Source organism: Lepidochelys olivacea (assembly GCF_965140295.1).
Source record: "Lepidochelys olivacea isolate rLepOli2 genome assembly, chromosome: 16".
NCBI lineage: Eukaryota > Metazoa > Chordata > Testudines > Cheloniidae > Lepidochelys > Lepidochelys olivacea.
In genome coordinates this window covers 12070254-12090734 of record NC_140426.1, presented here as the reverse complement: position 1 = coordinate 12090734, position 20481 = coordinate 12070254, and the positions used below count along the sequence as shown (strand labels likewise).

Here is a 20481-nt window from a genome sequence, read left to right as displayed (position 1 = left end):
ACTTAATCTCTCAGTGCCTCTGATTCCCGTCTGCAGAATGGGGAATAAAGCTTCCCTACCTGACCAGGGAGTGGGGAGGTAAGGATAAATTTAGTGATGGTGAGGTGTTCAATGTAAATAATAGATATAAATATATAAATCCATCGCAGTGATATATTTGATAAGATCGTCTTTGGCTTGGAGAGGGAAAGGCTGGGCCCCGGAATTGTCCGAGTGGTTCCTGAAGAGTGGTGTTGCTCACCAGCTGTAGGAAAGGTGGCCCAGTGGCGATGGTGCTAGTCTGAGATCCGGATTCAATTCACTGCTCTGCCACAAACATTGCGTGACCTTGGGCAAGTCACTCGGTGTCTCTGTCTCTGCTCCCCATCCGTACAATGTGGATAGCAGCACCGCCCTGCCTCCCAGGGGTGTTAAGGATAAATGCATAAATATTTTGAGGCCCTCCGCTATCATGATAATGGGGGCCAGATAGGTACGTCTTCATTGCAGCTGGAGATGTGGTGTGCAGCTCATGCAGATGTACCCACACTAACGGTAATCTTGCTAGATGGCTAAAAACATCCGTGAGAGTGCAGGCTTCATTACGGGCTGGATATGCAAGTACGTTCCTAGGGTATAGTCCAGGCTGCCTCATCTTCAGCTGCTGGTTTTATCCGGCTAACTAGGTTACAGCGAGTGCAGGTACGTCCACCTGAGCTGCGGTGTGGACGTAGCCCTACCCTGCAAGTTCTTGAAGCGTGCGCTCTCCATTCAACACCGCTGTAATGGCACCAGTGCGACCCCTCCAGTGTAGATGTGCTGGTAACCAGGATGATTCCCACTGGTGCAGCGCATCTCGTTTCGGGGGTTTGCAATGGTGGAGCACTTTGCTTTATCTTCATTCTGTTCTTAGATAATCGCCCCCTTGCTACCAGGAGGGAGTGGGAGCTATTGCAATATGTAGCTTGATATCTAATGAGTCAGATTAGCTGGATCAGCCGCTAATAGAATTGATCCTGCCCCATGGAAATTGAGTACCGTGCAGTTAGCTGTGCCGGCGTCTTTTGGCTGAGACCTTCTGACATCCCCTCTGCTCTGCTGAGACTTCAGATCTTTCCCCCCACCCCTGTTTTTTGGACTAAGTGTTGGCCCTTTGTCCTTGGCCAGAAGCTTTCCTGCCCATGCAACATGCTGTGTGCTTGTTAGGTTTCCTGGCTGCTGCCTCCACCCCAGAGGTGGCTGCATTTCAGGAGCGAGTGTGGTGGTTTTCCTGACAGCTGGCACTTTGCAAAGTGCTTTGGGACCATCCCGGATGAAAGGGTGCTCCAGAAATGGGGGAGGAGGGGAGATGGTGATGCTGTCCTGGTCCCTTGTGGGGTCTGGAGGGAACAGAGCAATGCAAACTCTGAGCTTCTGTTAATGCTTCTCCTTTGCTCTCCGGCAGGGAGGCCTGATCGCTCTGCTCCTGCTCCTGCTGGTGTTCACGGTGGCGCTGTATGCCCAGCGGCGATGGCCCAAGCGTCGCCGGATCCCCCAGAAGAGTGCCAGCACCGAAGCCACCCACGAGATCCACTACATCCCCTCGGTGCTGCTGGGCCCGCAGGCCCGGGAGAGCTTCCGCAACTCGCGCCTGCAGGCTCACAACTCCGTCATCGGCATGCCCATCCGCGAGACGCCCATCCTGGATGACTACGACGTCGAGGACGAGGACGAGGTCCCGCAGCAGGTGGAGGCTGGCGCGAGGGAGGACGAGTTCGGCAGCCAGGTGACGCGGACGCTGGAGAGCCTGGGCAGGGGCGGGGAGGAGAAGCCCGAGTTCGAGAAGAAAGGTTTGTCGCTTCCCTTCCTATTTACTCCCTCCCTGCTGGCCAAACAGCCAAATGTACCAGAGGGTCATTAGGAGGTGGTAGCTGATCTCGGAGGCGCTGGTTGGCAGCCATCCCATTCATGGCCTCCGCTCTCCTCTTGCTCAGTCGAGTGAATGCTCCGAGACACCCAGCTTCAAATGCTTTAAAAAAAAACAACAGAATCGGGCAGCAGCCTTCACGTAGGGAACCTGGCTGCTCGCTCGCTCATCTGCGACTGTACTGCAGGCATATTCTTGATCAGTGCTTCAAAGGGGGGAAACTCCCGCCAGGGCCTCTGATTCGGTGATGGTTTTTGTTCACCATAGTGCAGCGAGGTCTCTGTGCCATGTGTGCCGCATCGCAGCTTCTCGGGCGGGAGCCAGTCCTCGGTCTCGGGCGTCGTCTCCGTTAGCCCGTGGCCTGCTTTCCTGGCAAACTATCCTCGCCAGGGGTTTTCACGCTGGGGATTCTTTATGGCGTTAGCCGGGTGGGGCGCTGAAAGAGAGATTCTCATGCTTTAAAATAACACAGCCTAGCCTCTATCGAGAGCTTTTCATCTTCAAAAACACTTCACAAATGCTGATCCTCACTCCCTCTCCTAAGATTGGTATTTATGAATATTCCCCATTTCTCAGAAGGAGGGGGAAACTGAGGCACAGTTTGGTAACTTGTCCTAGGCTGAAGAGGGCACTGGTGTGAGTGCCTGTGATGACCAGGCCGTGTGATTGCACACACATTCCTCAGCTAGCCTGGCAATCTCACTTTGCTGGTCAGATGATGTAGCATTAAAGTGAAGTACCAGAGAAACCCATGTGCGTAGGAAGTTGGTGGCATTACAGCTTCCCGTGCGTTTTACTTTATTTTTTCCCCCGTCAAATCCTCCTTGAAAAATGAATGGTCAGAAACCTTCCATTTCCAACAAGCGTAAGAATTTTCACCACCGCGTGCCCTGCCGGGCTAGCGAACTTTTAGCTGTAATTCTGTGCCCGTCCAGCACAACTGGTGCCGGCAGTGGTGGAAGCGGCAGTGTGGACAGGGATCGTAGGTCTTTACTGTCATCATGGATTGTACAATATGATGGTAGACAACCCTGAATGCCTGAATCTCACTGACACTACAGCTTCTGGTGTGGCGGCCACTTAGACCGGGAGCTCTGGGGCAGGGACGACCGTTCTGGTCTGCTTTGGTGCAGCGCTTTGTACAGTGGAGTGCTGGTTCGTGCATGGGGCTTGGAGGTACAATTGCAACAAAAATAATAAATAGTAATAACAACTTTAGAGCTGCGTGGATGGTGGATTATGGCTGCAAGTCTGATGGTTATAGACAGATCTGTTAAGGCTGTAGCTTGACAGACAGACAGTAGCATCCCGGAAAGGGTGAATGTCCCACCTCAATTGGGTGTTAGCAGAGAGGCATTAATTAGGCCAGGCTGTATTCTGTAGTTTCTAACGGGGGGGGGGGGGGGTTTAAGAAGTGTGCACATCTCTCTCCACATTGAGGGAGGGGGCGAATTTCAGAATAGATCTTCGGGTCTGCACTCCAAGGGAGGTGGACATCTGAGTGCTGGAGCAAGTCCCCTAAGTGCAGTCTTCCTGGAGCTGATCTGCAGCTGGGTGTGGCCCTGCCTGAGTGTGTGTTCGAGGAGGTTTGAAGAGCCTGGCTCAGCAAGACAGGTTAAAGGGGGCTCATGCTGGCAGAACAGGTAGGCTCAGTGGTATCTCAGCGCATCAGGTGGCTTCCCAAGGGGTCCAGCCCGTCACACAGAGGTCCACAGCTGTTATGGTCTCTTGTGGGGGCAAGTGCCAAGAGAGCTACGTGCAGGCAAGTCTCCGTTGAGGCCGATGATTCTAGTGGCATGTAGCTGTTGTGGGAGGCCAAAAGATGGCCAGCGTGAGGCGGTCTCTCGGGGGTTATAATGCGGAACGATCCCATGGACAGCATTGCAGACGAGAGCCGCCCCCCCCTTGAATTTGACCCAGAATTCAATGGGGAGCCAGCCCAGAGAATGGGGCACTGGGGCAATATATTCTGATCAGCTTGTGTTATAGCTCTTTTAATGTGGTTCGTTTTGTACAGAATGTAGGGACAGAGGTACAATAACCAAGCCTGGTGGTCACCAGTACGTGGATGGCTGTGTCTGAATCGCACAGTGTTTTCGCCCCCCATCTGTTAAAAAAAGGGGCTATCTGGCAGTCGGAGTGAGCTATTGGGGTATCCAGAAGCAGGGAGGGGTCCAGGCGAGCACAGGATTCAACATAGCTGTAGTGATCTCTGGGCAGGCTTTGCCGGTGCAGGTTGAGGATACAGATGTGACAAGTTATCTTCTATTCAGTTCTGTGACTACTCCCTGGGGAGAGGATATGAGAGAGAATGACCCATGCGTGACAGATGTTAGTGATGTCATTTAATGCACCTTGGGAAGGTTCTCAGATGCTACAGTCATCAGGGAGGTGTAAAAATCTATCTAGAATAGAGCAGACTGACTCTAGTTCTGCTCTCAACCTAAGATACAATTCACTCTGCCAGACCACGTGTGTTTGGAGGAACTGAACTTGGGGAGACAATCCAGCTTTGCTCCTGCATGCTCCCTGCTAGGTGTGGGCTTTCTAGGCAGTTATTTGGATGAAGATCTGATAAACTGCACAATTGGTGGATTTGTTTCTCCTGCACAGAAGGGAAAGCGCTTTCCCCAGAGTGCTCCGGCTAATGCACATTTGATTGCCTGCATTTTTAAAGCCTGTCTCTCCAAAACAGTAACACCCACCTCTGCTTATCGCAATGTCATTTTAAAACATATAATATCATTAACCTGCAGCACACTGTAAAATGTATCCAAATAAACAAAAGCAAAGTGCATTTGTTTTACCTGCTAGCAATATTTAGGGCAGGAGTAGATCGCAATGCTGCACAAGTCCCCCTCTCAAATGGAGTGGGAATAACTTTTTCCTTCCCTAGTGCCATCATTCTCGAAGCTAGCAGGCTTTGATTCAGCATGTAAATGCTTGCAAACTCCATTCAAGTGTGAGGTCGCTGTTAATACTATAGGAAGCTCAGTTTGCAACCAAGAGCCTTTAAGGCGGCAATGCCTGGGTGTCAAGACTCCGGAGTTCTAGTTTTGTAGCTGACGTACCCTGTGACCATGGGCAAAATCACCGAGGGCCTGATGTTCAGAGATGCTGAGTCATCAAAGTCAAGTGGAGCTATGGGTGCTCAGCAGCTTTGGAAATCAGGGCCCTAGAGTCCCGGGCGTGGAGCCGGGAGCCGAATCCTGGGGCCGGCAGCTTGGATCCTGGGTATGGGGCCAGCAGCTGGGACTCTATGCAAAAACTGCAGCACCCCCGCACTCCTACTTCCTATGCCTATGCTGTTGTGCTCCAATGAGCATGTAGATACCCCAGTGCCCTTTTACAGCCCCTAGGTGCCGATCGGAGCAGGTCCTTTCAGCACCCTCCGTTGAATGCACATGCCAGATATCGGGCCTACAATGTTAACAAAATGCTTCCCTGGTTCTTCCCTCTGTGGCAGAATCTTCGTGAGCCATGCCTGCATTTGCTTTTTTATTCTTTAACATTCTCTCGTTTGTTTTGCTTTTTTATACATTATTTAGGGTTGTATGGGTTGGGAAAGACAGAAGTAACTGAATTTTCAATAGTTTTGAGAGCAGAACGGTAAACAAGATCTAGGGCAGAATATTAAACTCTGCGAGGGTTTCAGGAATTGGTGATAAAATACGTTTTACATTGACTGGTAAATTTCCCTTCTGTATGGCTTCTAATAGCCGATCTGCGTTGCCAAAGATGCCTGCAGATGTCTGTTAGCCTTGGGTTGTGTAAGCAAATGTTACCGACTGTTCAGTTTAAATTAATAAACTTTTTTTGTTTCAATTACCCTTCTCCATACCTTACTCCATGAAGTGGCCTTAGGCTGTAAGAGTGGAGCTGAGGGGAATCTAAAACTAAAAGGGGTAGGGGGAACCCGCTCAGAAATTAAGTCACTTTCCAAGTACTTTAACCAGAGGTATCTGTGGATTTGGATTGATCCTGTGATCTAGCTACTGTGAAAATGACCTTGCCGAAGACAAGGCAGCTGAGGGAAAACCTGGGAAGATATTCAGAGCAATGCGTGGATACAGCCTTGTCTTTCCCATTTGGCCTTCTGGACCCCCGTGGCTCAATCCTCATCTGTCACTTTGAAATGGAGTGCCCCAGCACTTTGTTGTCAGGATATCGCTGGAGCAGCCCTGTCCTGTGCTCTTGGCTCTCCTTAAACTCCCACTGATGTAATGGGGCTTTCGACCTCTCGGGTGATGTAAGATTTGGCCCATGATTGGTGCAATTTAATTTAGTCCCATTAACTAAAGTGGGAGTGGCAGGCGCTCAGCACCTCTGAAAACCAGGCCAATTAGATGCCCTTAGCAGGAGATTTTTCAAAGTATGTGTGCTACTTTCTTATTACAGCCACCCTAGACTCATGCCAGTAAGAGGTTTAGCTCAACTGCCCCCACTGGTACATTAGTCTGTTTTTTACTAAACAACTGCCTGTATTTGCCAGGCACTCCTGGTCTGAGCCAAACGCCTGGCACTGGGATTGCCAAGGAAAATCTTGGTGCATTAGGCCCAGATCCTCAGAATTATTTAGGCACCTAACTCCACCTGATTTCATGGATCTAGGCCAGGGGTGGGCAAACGTTTTGATCCGAGGGCCACATCTGGGTATGGAAATTGTATGGCAGGCCATGAATGCTCACAAAATTGGGGGTTGGGGTGCGGGTGAGGGCTCTGGCTCGGGTGGGGCTGGGGATGAGGGGTTGGGAGTGCAGGAAGATGCTCTGGGCTGGGACTGAGGGGTTTGAAGGGCGGGTGGGGGGTCAGGGCTAGGGCAGGGGGTTGGGGTGTGGGAGGGGGTCGGGGTGCAGACACTTACCTCAAGCAGCTCCCAGAAGCAGCGGCATGTCCCCCTCCAGCTCCTATGTGGAGGTGCGGCCAAGCAGCTCTGCATGCCGCCCTGTCCGCAGGCGTTACCCCTGCAGTTCCCATTGGCCACAGATCCCAGCCAATGGGAGCTGCGAGGGCTGTGCTCGGGGTGGGGGCAGCGTGCAGAACCCCCCTGTTTGCCCCTACTCATAGGAGCCGGAGGGGAGACATGCCGCTGCTTCCAGGATCCGCGTGGATCGGGGCAAGCCCCCAAACCCACTCCCTGGCAAGAACTCGAGGGGTGGATTAAAACATCTGGAGGGCCGGATGCGGGCCTCGGGCCGTAGTTTGCTCACTCCTGATCTAGCCCTTAGGGTATAAAACTGGCTGCCTTTTCCCCGTTCTGCCTTTCCTGCATCACCTCTCTACCCATCAGCCTGGTCCCCAACCCACCTTGTAGCAGGCAGTCAGGTCTCGAGAGGCACCGCTAGGCTGAGCGATGCTATCCCAGCTTTCCAGTGGGTAGTTTAGCATCCAAGGAAGATGGTTCTCGCAATGCAGCATTTTAACAATGCATCGGCTGGGACTTGTCCCCAGGCTGCAGACAGTGACATGACTAAAGCTGCCCCAAAAGACTCTTTTGCGTGTCAGTCCCCAGCAGTAACTGCCCTGTAGGGTGAATCAGATGAAGCTGAGGCATTTGCTATTCCTCTTACTTTCTCATACGTGGCCTGGCACTTGACAGGTGTTGTGTGCAGTCAGCGCAAAGTGATTAATTGGGGGGTAAGAGGTTTGATGAATGGTGGATGCCCATGAGCTCAGACCCATGGGTGTGCCAGCTTGGCAGGAAAGGGGCCTTGTGGCAGTGCAGGGACGGAAGCTCCCCTGTCGTTAGGAATCCATGCACACCACTCCGGGCAGCCACCAGCTGTTAGGATCAATGGCACTTTCCTGGAGGAGTAGCATTTCCCCCCCTGCTTTGTTTTCATTTGACTGGGGACGGGGGGTCGTGTTTGCCCATCTCGAGGAGGATTCTGGCTGCATGCAACATCCAGCCCGATGGAGAAACCTCTGCGAGGCTTGGGATATTATTTAGAAGAAATGTCTATTTCACAAACCATAGGTGTGCTAAGCAGAGGGTGCCGTAGGGCCAAGTGCTTTCCTGGTGCATGGCAGCTAAGCAAGCAGGAAACCAGCCCCCACGTGTGCTACTTGAACTGCTGAAGTTGGAACCCAGTGCAAACAAACACAGGCGCGATGCATGCAATGGCAGTTGGCAACAAGCACATCTGAGTGATAAAGTTAATGAAATTACAGGATCTGACCTGATATAGGGCTCTGCTATGGATAGATAAACAGCAGGGCAAAGGTGAGATATTTCTTTTTCCCAGGCAGCAGACTTTAATCTGGACACATCATACACTTCTGTCCAGGTTCCTTCCCCACTCTGAACTCTAGGGTTCAGATGTGGGGACCTGCATGAAAGACCCCCTAAGCTTATTCTTACCAGCTTAGGTTAAAACTTCCCCCCCAAGGTCCAAACTTTTACCTTTTGTCCTTGGACCTTATGCTGCCACCACCAAGCGTGTGCAACAAAGAACAGGGAAAGAGCCCACTTGGAGACGTCTTCCTCCCAAAATATCCCCCCAAGTCCTACACCCCCTTTCCTGGGGAAGGCTTGATAAAAATCCTCACCAATTTGCATAGGTGAACACAGACCCAAACCTTTGGATCTTAAGAACAATGAAAAAACAATCAGGTTCTTAAGAGAATTGTAATTAAAGAAAAAGAAAAACCTCTGTAAAATCAGGAAGGGAAATACCTTACAGAGTAGTCAGATTCAAAACATAGAGAATCTCTCTTGGCAAAACCTTAAGTTACAAAAAGACACAAAAACAGGAATATCCATTCCATTCAGCACAACTTATTTACCAGCCATTTAAACAAAACAGAATCTAACACATATTTAGCTAGATTACTTACTAACTCTTTACAGGAGTTCTGACCTGCATTCCTGCTCTGGTCCTAGCAAAAGCATCACACAGACAGACAGACACTCTTTGTTTGTCTCTTCCCTCCACCCCTCCAGATTTTAAAGTATCTTGTCTCCTCATTGGTCATTTTTGTCAGGTGCCAGCGAGGTTATCTTAGCTTCTTAACCCTTTACAGGTCACAGGGCGTGCCTTTGGCCAGGAGGGATTTTATAGCACTGTATGCAGAAAGGTGGTTACCCTTTCCTTCATATTTATGACAACTTCTATTAACATGATAACTAGTATGCAACATCAGTTTTTATTAAAAAAAAACCATGCCCCAGAGCCCCATTGCAAACCTAAAGTAAACTAAATTAGAACTGCAGTAGGAGTAGACCTGACCTGGTGACACGGCAGAGAACCCGGATGAATTTAGACAGAAGAAAATCCTGTGTATACCGCTCATGGGAGAGAAATGCAAACAGGGTTTATTTTTTTAAAGAAGCGTATCCGTTGGGAGATCGCATTAGCCAAGTAGATGGCTTTTGGGTAATGAAGGGGGGTTGATGGGATGGGATGTGGGACTCAGGGGAAACTGGGTTGGTGGGATGGGGTCTTTTCTGCATTCATCAGGGTAGCAGGTTGGGACAGTTGCCGCTCTGCATGGCATTGTAAGTTTCGGAGGTTTGGCATGACTGCAGTCTCTGGGGTTTGTGCTTTCTTTGGGGGTTGGGTGTGGTTAGGCAGTGGTGCATTTTGAGAAGTAGGCATTTTTATTCCCCTCCACATTGGGATCTGGTTCAAATTGTGCTTGTGGCCTTGGGTTTCTTCCCCACCCACTCCACCTCTTGGTCTTTCAGTTCCTTTCCTTTGCCGTCTCTCTGTGACACGTAACTCGTCTGTCCAAGCAGAGGAGGTGCCAATAATGCTTGTGATTTCTGCCCTCTTGTATCTCCTCTTACATGATGGCCAGAAGCACGCTTCCAATGGGAATTCCTAATTTAGTTGCTGTTAGCTTTTAACACCTTTATCTCTTCTCTCTACCAATAGCATCCACTCCTACAGCAGCATGAGCAGTCTGTTTCTTTGTTGCTGTTACATTGTCCAGCCAAGCGATAACCAACAAAGGTTTCTGCTCTTACTGTGACTGGGAGAGATTTGTAGCAAAGGGTTTTGAGTCCAGTCTATCACTGGGAGCAGGATCGGACCCTATGATGTGGCAGAGAAGCTGCATCAGTTACCAAGGTATGGGGCGGGAGAAGTGAGTTTGATCTAACGCTAAATGTGAACTGCGAAGCAACAGTGAGAATGGAGTGAGCCACAAGTTTCTGGGCCAAACACCCTTTGAAGAAGGCTTGGTCTGGGGGATAATCAGCACAGAAATAAGATTTTCACTAACTTTGAAAACATCCTCTGTGAAATCTTCTTGGTACTTGCTGGTTCACTGAAGAGATCCCAGAATGCAATGTCACCGGTGCACAGATATTATGGTGATGGGCTCTGTATAAAAACATAACCAGGATGGAAGAGAAGAATTAAAATATGTCAGGATTGTCACTGTAACCTGCCATGTGTTTCCTATTCAGCGCTGGCAGAGGTGCTGTTTGCAGTCCTGGATTCTTCCCCTCCCCAACATGAGAAGCCAGTGGTTCAGAAAGGAGTGAAGTCTTTGCCTGAACAGGTTCTTCTGAGGACCGAGGGAGCCAGAGTTGCTGCATGATCAATATTCATGTGAAATTAAAGGGTGTTTAGGAATAGAAGCTGCAATAGCAAAAAACAGTCATCTTCTGTTTTTTCAGTAGCAGCCAAACGTCTTGGCTCGTGTCTCCAGTAATTTTCAGGCGTGCCTTCCTGCCCACTTCACAGGCTCCAGAATGTGTGTATTGCCTGCAAGCCCAAAGATGAGTTATTAGCACAGATCCAGTGGATTGATGCAGTCAGTGTATCAGGACTGTCACCGTGCGCTGACAGCAGAGGTCTGTAACTCACCTCTCCTGGGTTCTGGGTCTGGGTTTGCTTCTGACCCACTGTGTTGCCTTGAAATATCTGTGTTTGCTTAGCTCTCTTGCGGAGGAGAGACAATACTTGTCTCCCTGCAGAGGTGCTGTGTGGCTTAACTGTTTGTAAAGCATGTGGGGGGTGTTTCTACTCAGGGAAGGGAGGTAACACATGGCACAGGGCAGCAGCAGGGTTGGGTCAGTAGGTAGTGCTGGGCTGGAAGGTGGGAAATTTGGGTTCAATTCTCTGCTCTGCTACAGATTTCCTGTGTGACCTTGGGCAAATCACTGAGTCTCTCTGGGCCTCAGTTCCTCATCTGTGCAATGGGGATAACAGGACTGCCCTGCCTTCCAGGGGTGTTGTGAGGAAGAATACACTAATAGCTGTGATGTGCTCAGATATTAGTGTGAGGGGCCATATAAAGTAGATAGATAAGCAAAAGTTTCTTGCATTCACCTGCAAACAAAAATGGGAGAGGATAATACTCAGACTTAACTCTTTCATCAGCAGATCTCCAAGGGCTTTACAAAGGAGGTCAGTATCATTATCCCCATTTTACAGATGAGGAAACTGAGGTACAAAGGGGACATGACTTACCCCAGGTCAGTGGCTAAGCTGAGACTAGAACCCAGGCCTCCAGAATCCCACTCCAGTGAACAAAGTACTAGGCCATATGTTGTGGTGTCAAAGTGCACTCTCAGGGGTGCAATGGGGCATGATCCCAGCAGTATGCAAAGTTCATTGGCAGGACAAAGACTCGGGAGCTCTGCAGGGGGAGTCTGGGGAGCTTTGGGATAGGAACAGGCTTTCTCTGAGTACAGCCTGTTCCTGGCTCGGACTCTCTGCTGAGTTTGAGAGTGTACAAATGAATCATAATGGACAGGTGGGGGGCAAAATATTAATCAGAGGCATTTTGATCCGAAAAAAAAACAAAACAAAAAAAAATTCTGGTTCCAATTTTTGCTTGGCTGCATGGGTACATAGCCACCTGGCTAAGAGGGATCAGAGCATCAGTTCAGGATCTGCTGTATCTTGGGACTCCACCCTGCTCTAGCAGTTACCAAAAAGGCCCATGACCCTATTTATATTTGACCAGGCCTGCTCTGGATCCAGTCCCTGCAAACTTCCCCCCGTATTTTATAAATACTGTTTAAAGGCACAGTCAAAATGCCTGCATGGATGGCGATTCGACTATTCTAAGCAGCCCTTTGATTCCTGGTTAAAACATCCCATTGCAAATTTCAGCCTAGAAAAAAAACCAAACCTTGGCCTCTATGGGATAAGAACTAGGCCCAGTTCATTAAAGCAAGTGCGTAGTGCTATCTCTATTCAGCCAAGCACTTATGTGCTTCACCTAAATCAGTGGGAGTTAAGCCTGGGCTGGAGTGCTTTTCTGAATAGGGCTGTTCTGTTCAATCAGGGACATTATTTGCAGGAGTTATAATGGTTGTGGCTTCGGGTCCTTTAATTTTGTAGCAACGCTGATTGAATGTAATGTTGGGGGGTTTGTTTGTTTTTGGGGGGAGGTGGGGTTTTGTTTTAACTTGCTGAAGAGAACAACTGCTTTCCAGATCCATCCACTTGGTCCTAATTAATACGTCAGTTGCCTCTCTGGCTTGAACGGACAGCTCCTGTGCTGGGCTTTTGGGTTTCTTCTCATCACCCCCTTCAGTGAACTTGATTGCTTCAGTCTCCAGTTTGGGTCGCCCTGGGGACTTGGGGGGCAGCTTGTGTTTTATTCTGGAGGGAGGGTTGAGTTCATCAAGCAAAACAAATGGAATTGGATGGAACGAGGCTTTTTTCCCCGCTTAATGAGCCAAGCAGGAGGAGAGGCGTCTCAGTAGAAATGAGGCGAGCAGCGAGGAGGCAGGGGGAAGGCTTGGGGATCCTGTGGGCTGTTAGTGCTGCAGGGTGGCATTGGCTCTTTCTCCCAGCAATCCATTCCTCATGAGGGAACAGGCGCCGGCTGCCGGGGGAGTGGTGTGAATGGTGAAACTGGTGTCTTCCCTGGAGCAGGTGTCTCCATTCCACAGCCGGGAGAGTGCCGCTCGGGTGGGGGTGGCAGCAGGGAGGAAAGGTGGGTGTCACCCTGGTGGAACTGCAACACCCTCCCCACCAAGGCTGCCCGACAGTCTGTCTTGCCATGCTGCCTAGGGCCAAGCTCTTTTAGGGACGGAGGGAGAAAGGAGCCGAGGGTGGGCTGGCTGGAAGGTGTGAGTGCCTTGTCTGCTCTAGCGTCCTGCCAGGGTCCCGGGGACACAGGGCAGCAGCCGGGAGCTTTGTGGAGCTGCTGCTGAGCCAGCGTGTCCATCGGGCATATCTGTGTTGTGCCGGTGTGTGTCTAATGGTTCATTATGGCTGGAGCAGCCCAGCGGGGACTTGCTGTGTCCCGCAGCAGATGCTGTTGTGAGACTGCTCAGAGCTTGGATTTCCTGGAGTGTGTTCCCCCCACCCCCTTCTCTACCTGGTACCCTTCGGCAATTGTATTTGACATGGAGAGCGAGGAGGGGAGAAGAAGGTGGAATGCTGACGCTGCTGATCACTTGGAGGTCACAGAAGGGTAAAGGACCATTGTAATGTGTTCCCCTTCCAGGCAGAACCGCTAGCCAGGATAGCCCACCCCCCTCCAGACATTGCTTTCTGAGCAGCAATTCAGGTATCCTTTGCTTGGTTAGTTTAAAGTGAAAGTTCTTTCTCTACCGGAAACAGAGATCAGCCTTCTGCCCCCTCCTCCCACCTCAGTACCTTAACAGGACGTACAACAACTTTGGGTACACTGGATGTGTTTTTTGAATTTCGTAGGTGAGCTCCTGGGACAGAGGCATTGGCTATTTCCATTAGCAGTGGGCTTAGCTATTCTCCGCTGGCTTTTACCAGCCAGGAGGGACATGGCTCTGTTTCACTAGTTAGCAATATATATTTTTCAGGGTTTCCTGAGTGTCAGCATAACTGCATTCTTACAACAGGTTGCACTAGCATAACTACAGGTTTCAGAGTAGCAGCCGTGTTAGTCTGTATTCGCAAAAAGAAAAGGAGAACTTGTGGCACCTTAGAGAATAAAGTGGTTAGTCTCTAAGGTGCCACAAGTACTCCTTTTCTTAGTGGCATAACGGTATCGATTAAAAATACCAGACCTTCCCCTGATGTAGTAACAAGCATGTCGACCAGGCTTAAGCCTGGTTCAAATGGATATGAGTGTCCACACACAAAGATGCACTGGTTGAGCAAAACTGGTATAAAATTCCACCTTCAGTTCTATTAGGACAGCTTAGGGAGCAGGCTGAAGAGACATCAGACTGGTTTCTAAAGTGCATACAGCTTCCCATGAGGTGTCAGCAGTAGAGTGAGGTGAAAACATCCTTACAAAACCCTCCGGCCCCTGAGTCTCTCTTGACTTCAGGTCTTGTAACAAATTAAAAACTCCAAGCGCCCTGGAAAGGCTGGAAGTTTTTGTGCCAGGGACTTTTATTGACTGTAGCATCTAGCCTGATGGGGCTCTGACCTGGTTGTGCCTGTAAGTGCTAACACAGAGTAAATGATTCCAAGCAACTGCTTTGCGAGTCAGCCAGGCGGACCGAGGCTGGTCTCGTTTCACAGTAGCACGGGGGGTACGTTCGCCTTCGAGTGGGCGAAGTGACTCCCAGCTCAAGGAGACATGCCCGGGCTAGCTCTAATAGAGCTGGCATGCTAAAAGTAGAGTGTAGCCGCGGTGGGACAGGAGCCGGGAGCAGCTGGCCGAGCTGAGTATGTACCCATCTGAGATGCTAGGACTGTCCTCGGCGTGGTTTGCTCCTCCCGCCGCTGCAGCTAGCGTACCAGCCTGCTCAGAGCTAGCGTGGGCACGTCTCCCTGGGCTGGGATTTGCACCCATACCTCGAAGTACAGGCATCCCCTAAACGACAGTCGCAAGGTCTCCTTCATTGAGTCTGAAGAGAAGGTTCTGTGTGTAAACTGAAGCGGCGTAACCTTCTTGCCAATGGAATCAGCAGCTCTTTTGATGTCTGCGGGGCGGGTGGGGAGGTCATGTCAGACCCTAGCTGCTGGTTGGGAGGCCGTGGTGATTTCGTGTATGCATGAGATAACAATTAATTCCCTTGGTGTCTGAAACGCTTTTCATCCAAGCAAAGTCAGAACTACATGGATGATAAGCTGTGAAACGTTGGCTATCTAAAGAAAACAAGCCATCAGGAACTATATAAATATAAATCCCAGGCTGGCATTGTTCATCACTATGTACATAACTATGAATGTTTGATAAAGCATTTACATTATTTATGGCCCCGTCGCTGCTGCTAGCTAGGTTGTAGGCAGAGTGTTGACCAGGACTGGCTTAGAGATGTTCTTTCCCTGATGCAAAGAATGGTATTTTCCGTCCCCCTTTGGATACGTCTACACTGCATCTGGGAGCAAGCCCAGAGACTTATGTTGCAGGGCCTCATGTTAGGGTGCTAAAAATAGCTAGGTAGATGATGTGCCTTGGGTTGCAGTTCAGGCGCTCCAACCTGGGGTGTGAGCAAGGATGGGTCCTTTTTGCTCTCTAAGTGCTTCTCTGAGGGGGTCAAGTTTCCGGGAACTCTTAAACCCCCTCCCTGTGGTCTGGCCCTGGCTTCAGAAACAGTCTTGCGAGCAGACTTTCTTAGGGGGAAGGTTACGGTGAAGGGAATGGCCATGCCAATTCCAGCAGTATCTGCTTTGCTCCCTGTCCTTATCCTCCTTCTGTCAGTCACATTTCACTTGGGTGAAGCACTGGTTCTGGGTCCGTCTTGTCAGTTCACTTGTAAGGATGATGGATCAAGGATCTACCGGCAGCTTTTGATGTCATTTACCCTGAGGCAGTGACCTACGTGAGGGACTGGGAGGGTAGAGCGCATTGCTAAAACTTGACTCCTTTCACTCAGTAGGGAGTGGTACTAGGGCAGCGACTCATCCCTATAGGGTGCCACAGGGTTCTGGTGCCCCTCTTGCTTTATGTATTAGGTGGTAAGGCATTGCGAGACACAATGTGGCTGACGCTGCTTAGATCTGGCTTCTTCTGGTAAACCTGGAAATAGTGGCTTCCTTCCCCTCACAGTCTGAGAAAGGGACCTGGGTGAAAGCTAGATCAGCACAGCTGTGTCCACCCTGAGAGATGCATCTATGGCAACCTAAGCCCCGGTGTAGACTGCATTAGCTACTACCTCTTGTGGAGGTGGATTAACTACAGTGATGGGAGAACCCCTCCTGTCACTCTAGTGAGTGTCTATGCTGAAGTGCTTCGTATGCTGGTGTATGTATAGACATAGCCTGGGTCTGGTTGCTCGAACCAGCTGTTTGTAGGCAGGGGGAAGCCACCCAGGGTATGTGACATCTCTGTGAGTGTATGTAACCACAGCCTGTCGAGGCCGTGTCCGATCTTGGCTTCTTCTGGGTTCCCAGGTTGTAGTGGTAGGCAGAAATGCTTTCATGGGCCAGAAGACGGTGCTTTCTGCTGAGATGGGGACCTCGCCAGGGCTGTCTCGAGCACAGAAGTGACAGAGCTGCCATCCTGTAACAGACCTTTACAGTCGGCTCCCCTCGCAAACCACTCTGTTGCTTTAGCTAGCGCAGAATAGATCTCCCTACTTTTCACATACAACAGACGAGGGATGAGAATGCAATACGCCTGCTCCACATGTTCTTACAACCACTTGCCCGCTGCATCTGATAAAGTTAGAAATACAAAAGACTTCTTGTTCCGTCTTCCTGCCAACACAGGATTGTTCCCTGTTGTATGTTTACTCATGTTTCCCCAGTAGGGTTTTAAACATCCAGAACAATTTGGCTTCTACTACTTCCTATGGGAGAATGCTCTTCCACTTTGGGAATTGAACAGATCAAGGGAAGATTTCTCCTGACATTAAGCGTCACTTTTCCATGCTTTAATATTGAAGAAACGTGCCAACTTGCACTCTACGAGGAACATGATCTCCAGGCATACCCAAAGCAAGAATCCTACCCCTGAATACGCAAGTCATCTCTCCTTAAGTCACCAAGCCACCAATTTCCTGTACCTCAACCTTCCTCCCACACGATGCCCCCTGTACACGGTTGAGATGGCAGCTCTCTGACTGATTGTTAATAGCTTTTACTAAGATGTTTTGCAATGCTCTTTATGGTGCTTTACTCTGTAACTTACGTGAAGAATTTTGCTGTGTGTTTGTACAGCGCCTAATGTAAGGGGTCCATGATGAGGGCTCCCAGGTTGTACTGCAACAAAAACAATAATACTTTGCATTGTATTTCTTTGAGTTACTGTCCTTCCTTTTTGACACACAGGCTTGCTTGAGCTCATCCATTCTCAGCTCCCTCCTCAACATGTGCACAGGCTTCCACAGGGCAGATGCACAGGGGGAATGGTGCTGGCATTTGTTTGCCAGCTGGGCAAGGAATAAGAAAGTTTGAAGAGCAAACTTGTTGACAAAAAGGACAAACTGCTGGGGAGCCCCTGTGCTTGCTCGTCCTGGCTTGGCTATCGCACCAGGGTCTCTGGAGCAGAAACAGAGTGGTGGCCGTGTTGCAAATGTTTTGCAGTTCTGCTGGGGAGAAAGGTGAAGGAGTCCGAGAGAGGATGAGCATGTGGGAGGTATCCTGGCGGATGGAGAGGGAGGGATGCTAAGGTCAGGCTGCATTACAGAGGGTGGCGGATAGGCGTTCTCTCTACATGAACTGTCTGTTAACCACATCAAAACCGATTAGGTGCAGGTTCACTCTGCGGATTTAGGCCAAGCAGCAGGAACCAAATGGTGATGGCCAAGCTGCTGATTCTCTTAATAGATTGTAAAGCTAGAGGGACCATTATGAGCATTTAGTCTGACCTCCTGTGTAACACGGTTTGGAGACAGTGATGACTGGTCAAGGCCTGGTAACAGCTCCAAAGGTCTCAAGACAAGGATTTGTCTTCTCTCCCCCACACATCCACCTTCCGTAGCAGGGCAGAGACAGGGCATGTGCCCGTCGGTGAGGGAAGTGCACTCCCTGGGCTTTGGCAGAAAGAAGCATCATTTACGGCTATCAAAGCAGACAGGCTGATCCTTCCAGAGTGACAAGCATCTGAGCTCCAACCCAGGTGTTTGCAGCTGCTGTGCCACCTTCCAACTGGCATAGGCCTGCTTTAGGTTTGCATTTTTGTCCCTAACCAGGAGGAACAGTCTGTTTGCTCTCCTAGCATCTCCTGGGGTGAATGGGCACCATGGGCAGCGTCTGCCCGAGGGCTGCAGACAGCTGCCTGGATTGGCACCATGGTGGGATTCCACAGAACAGAGACCCATGCTTTCAAGCTCTGCTATCGTCTGGCTCTGGCAATGTGATGCCTTTCCAGAGCCATCCTGTTGGCTCTCCTTGGGCAGTGCTGAGATGGGGATCTGGTAGGTGGACTTCTCCCCTGTGAGTCAGTCCCGAGCATGGGGTGAAGGACCTCTGGGCTGCTGCTGCTGGAGGTACCCTCCCTGAGATCCCCACCCCGCCTCTCCTTCGGGCCCTTCCTTTCCATTTCACATCCCCTTCCTCGGAGTCATCCTGTCATGACTTCCAACAGCTGTGTGCAGGGAGGCCGCTGACAATGAGACTCCACTCCACGTTAGGGGCCCCCAGGTATATTAATAAAGACCCTGAACTCGAAGATACCGCCAGAGGTCTGGATAAGCTCTAGGAAGGATGGTTGTTTCCCTTGGAGAGATTCTGCTCTGGCACAGAGCAGGCTCTGATATGGCCGGCCCAACCCTTTCCAGCATTGGTCAATGGGAAGTGCACGTTCCTTCACCTCCCGAGGATGCTGAAAGTCTCTAGTGCCGGCCACCTCATGCCCTAGAGGATCAAGAGCGCGTTCTGCAGGGGCAGAGGTGGGATTTTTCTCCCTGGCTCCACAAGGCCTAGGGGCCCTCATTCCCCGCTCGCGTTTCATGAAGATGTTCCGTTCTCCGTTTCAAGCGCTGTCATTAATAACCTTTGCTGGCTTTTGCTGGCTACCCAGGAGGGGTGGGGCGGAGGCAGCTCCTCTGTTCTCACTTGGAGATTATTGATCTCTCTCTCCCCTCTCCATGGAACATTAGGCTGGGATTTTGACACGTGCTCATTAGCGGCAAATCGGGAAGCTTCCTCCAGAGTGTTTTTATTTAACTTTTCAATTATTTTATAACTTGAGGAGCGCTGGCAGCTGCAGAGGGAAGGACCCGTTAGCCATCCCGGCTCTCTGCTCCTGCTCGCTGGCTGCGCATGCTAAAAGGTGCTCTAACAAGATTTGTGTGGGCTTCCTCATGGCCGTACCAGCCAAGGGGATGGATGCTGTGAGCGTCCTCATGAGAGTGCCCTCCTAGTGCTAGTGAGGATGCCAGCTAAGGGGTGAGCTTCCTCGCCTCAGTGCCCCATGGGTGCCAGTGGTGGGAGGGAAGGGCAGGGTGACCGAGTGCCCTGTGGATGCTGGTCGGGGAGGGCAAGGGAGCTTCCTCATCACAGTGCCGTGTGGGGGGAGTTTCCTCACTGCAGGACACGGGAGGGGCTGGGCCAAGGAGCATTCCAGACCGGGGATACAGCAGCATCTTCCAGGGAGTCCTGGCTAGGTCCTGACACCATGGCCAAAGAAGCTAATTGACTGCTTGCTTTCAATGGTGTTCACAGTGCATAGGTGTGAGACAAGGGATGCTGGACAAAACTCTCAAGTGTTTGATCTTTCACTACGTGTTTATAATTGTACAGCATTATCTTAATTACCACGATGAGAGAAAGGAAGGGGGAGGAACGCACTGAAAGCGTGCGCGGGGGGGAAATAATGGCAGTTGCCGATCGGTGGGGCTGTGATTGTGGCTGTAATTGCGAATGGTGCTATTAATACAATACTTTATTCATTCCTTACAATGAAAGGGAAAAAAAAAGGAAAAAGGGAAGTGCTTTGCAATTACCCTGTTCCAAATGAAATTAACATTCCGTGGCATTTTCCAGTAAACCGTTAGTTTGCACACATGAGTGGAGGCAATTAGCTGAGCGCCGTGACTGGAGACAGGATGAAGACGGGTCAGGGCGCTTGGCAACCAAGGGACGGGCGGCTCTTCAGACTTTCCTTCGACACTCCCCAGCTGCTGCTATGCTTCCTTCTCCCCCGCACTCTCCCCCCCGCCCTGCAATAGTCTGGAAATTGGTCTCTTGTGGTCACCTGTGCCTACGTCTCCTGGGACATGCTTGGCTGTAAGATTGGCAGCTGGAGTGAGAATGGCTTCTGATTGTTTCTACTGCCTGCCCCAGCTGGGGTTGGGGGCTTCATGGGGGGGAGGAGGATGGAGCTTCACATGCGGGGTGGAAATATGGAAGGGATAAAATAGGTAAAGAGAACTGGGGAGCCAGGCTTTGCCATCCAGAACCAAACCCTCCAGGCGTGGCTCATGGAGCCAGGTTTTGCTGTTCAGGACTGGTCTCTGGGCAACTGGGCTTTGCTATTCAGCACTGGATCCTCTGGACCGGACCTGGGTTAGTTGGGCTATTCCTACTCAGAACTGCTCCCTGAATCAGACTCTAGCCCTCAGAGCTGAGCTGCCCTGGTTTAGAGCTGGAGATAGCAGATGTTGTCCCTTTGCACTCTGCTGAAACTGCTGGGGGAAGAGATGAGATATAAGGGTTTGCACTGATTGAAGTTAAATGTTGATTTATACCTGGTGTACGTTGGTTTAGCTGTAATTTAGGTACAAGCTAAACCCCTATCAGCAAGTTCAAACCCATGTAAAGGTATGTTTGCACTGGAGATAGAAGGTGTAATTTCCAGCCTGA

General features: G+C 50.4%; 1 protein-coding gene across 1 annotated transcript in view; it reads left to right on the top strand.

Moving 5' to 3' along the window:
- The window catches only part of ASTN2 (astrotactin 2), a gene marked incomplete at its 5' end in the record, with an annotated part of 616673 nt that overhangs the window by 148795 nt on the left and 447397 nt on the right, over window positions 1-20481 (top strand). The window contains one exon of the mRNA XM_084650529.1: window positions 1424-1808. Within this exon, the coding sequence (XP_084506655.1) occupies window positions 1424-1808 (385 nt within the window). The remainder of the gene's footprint in view (window positions 1-1423; window positions 1809-20481) is intronic.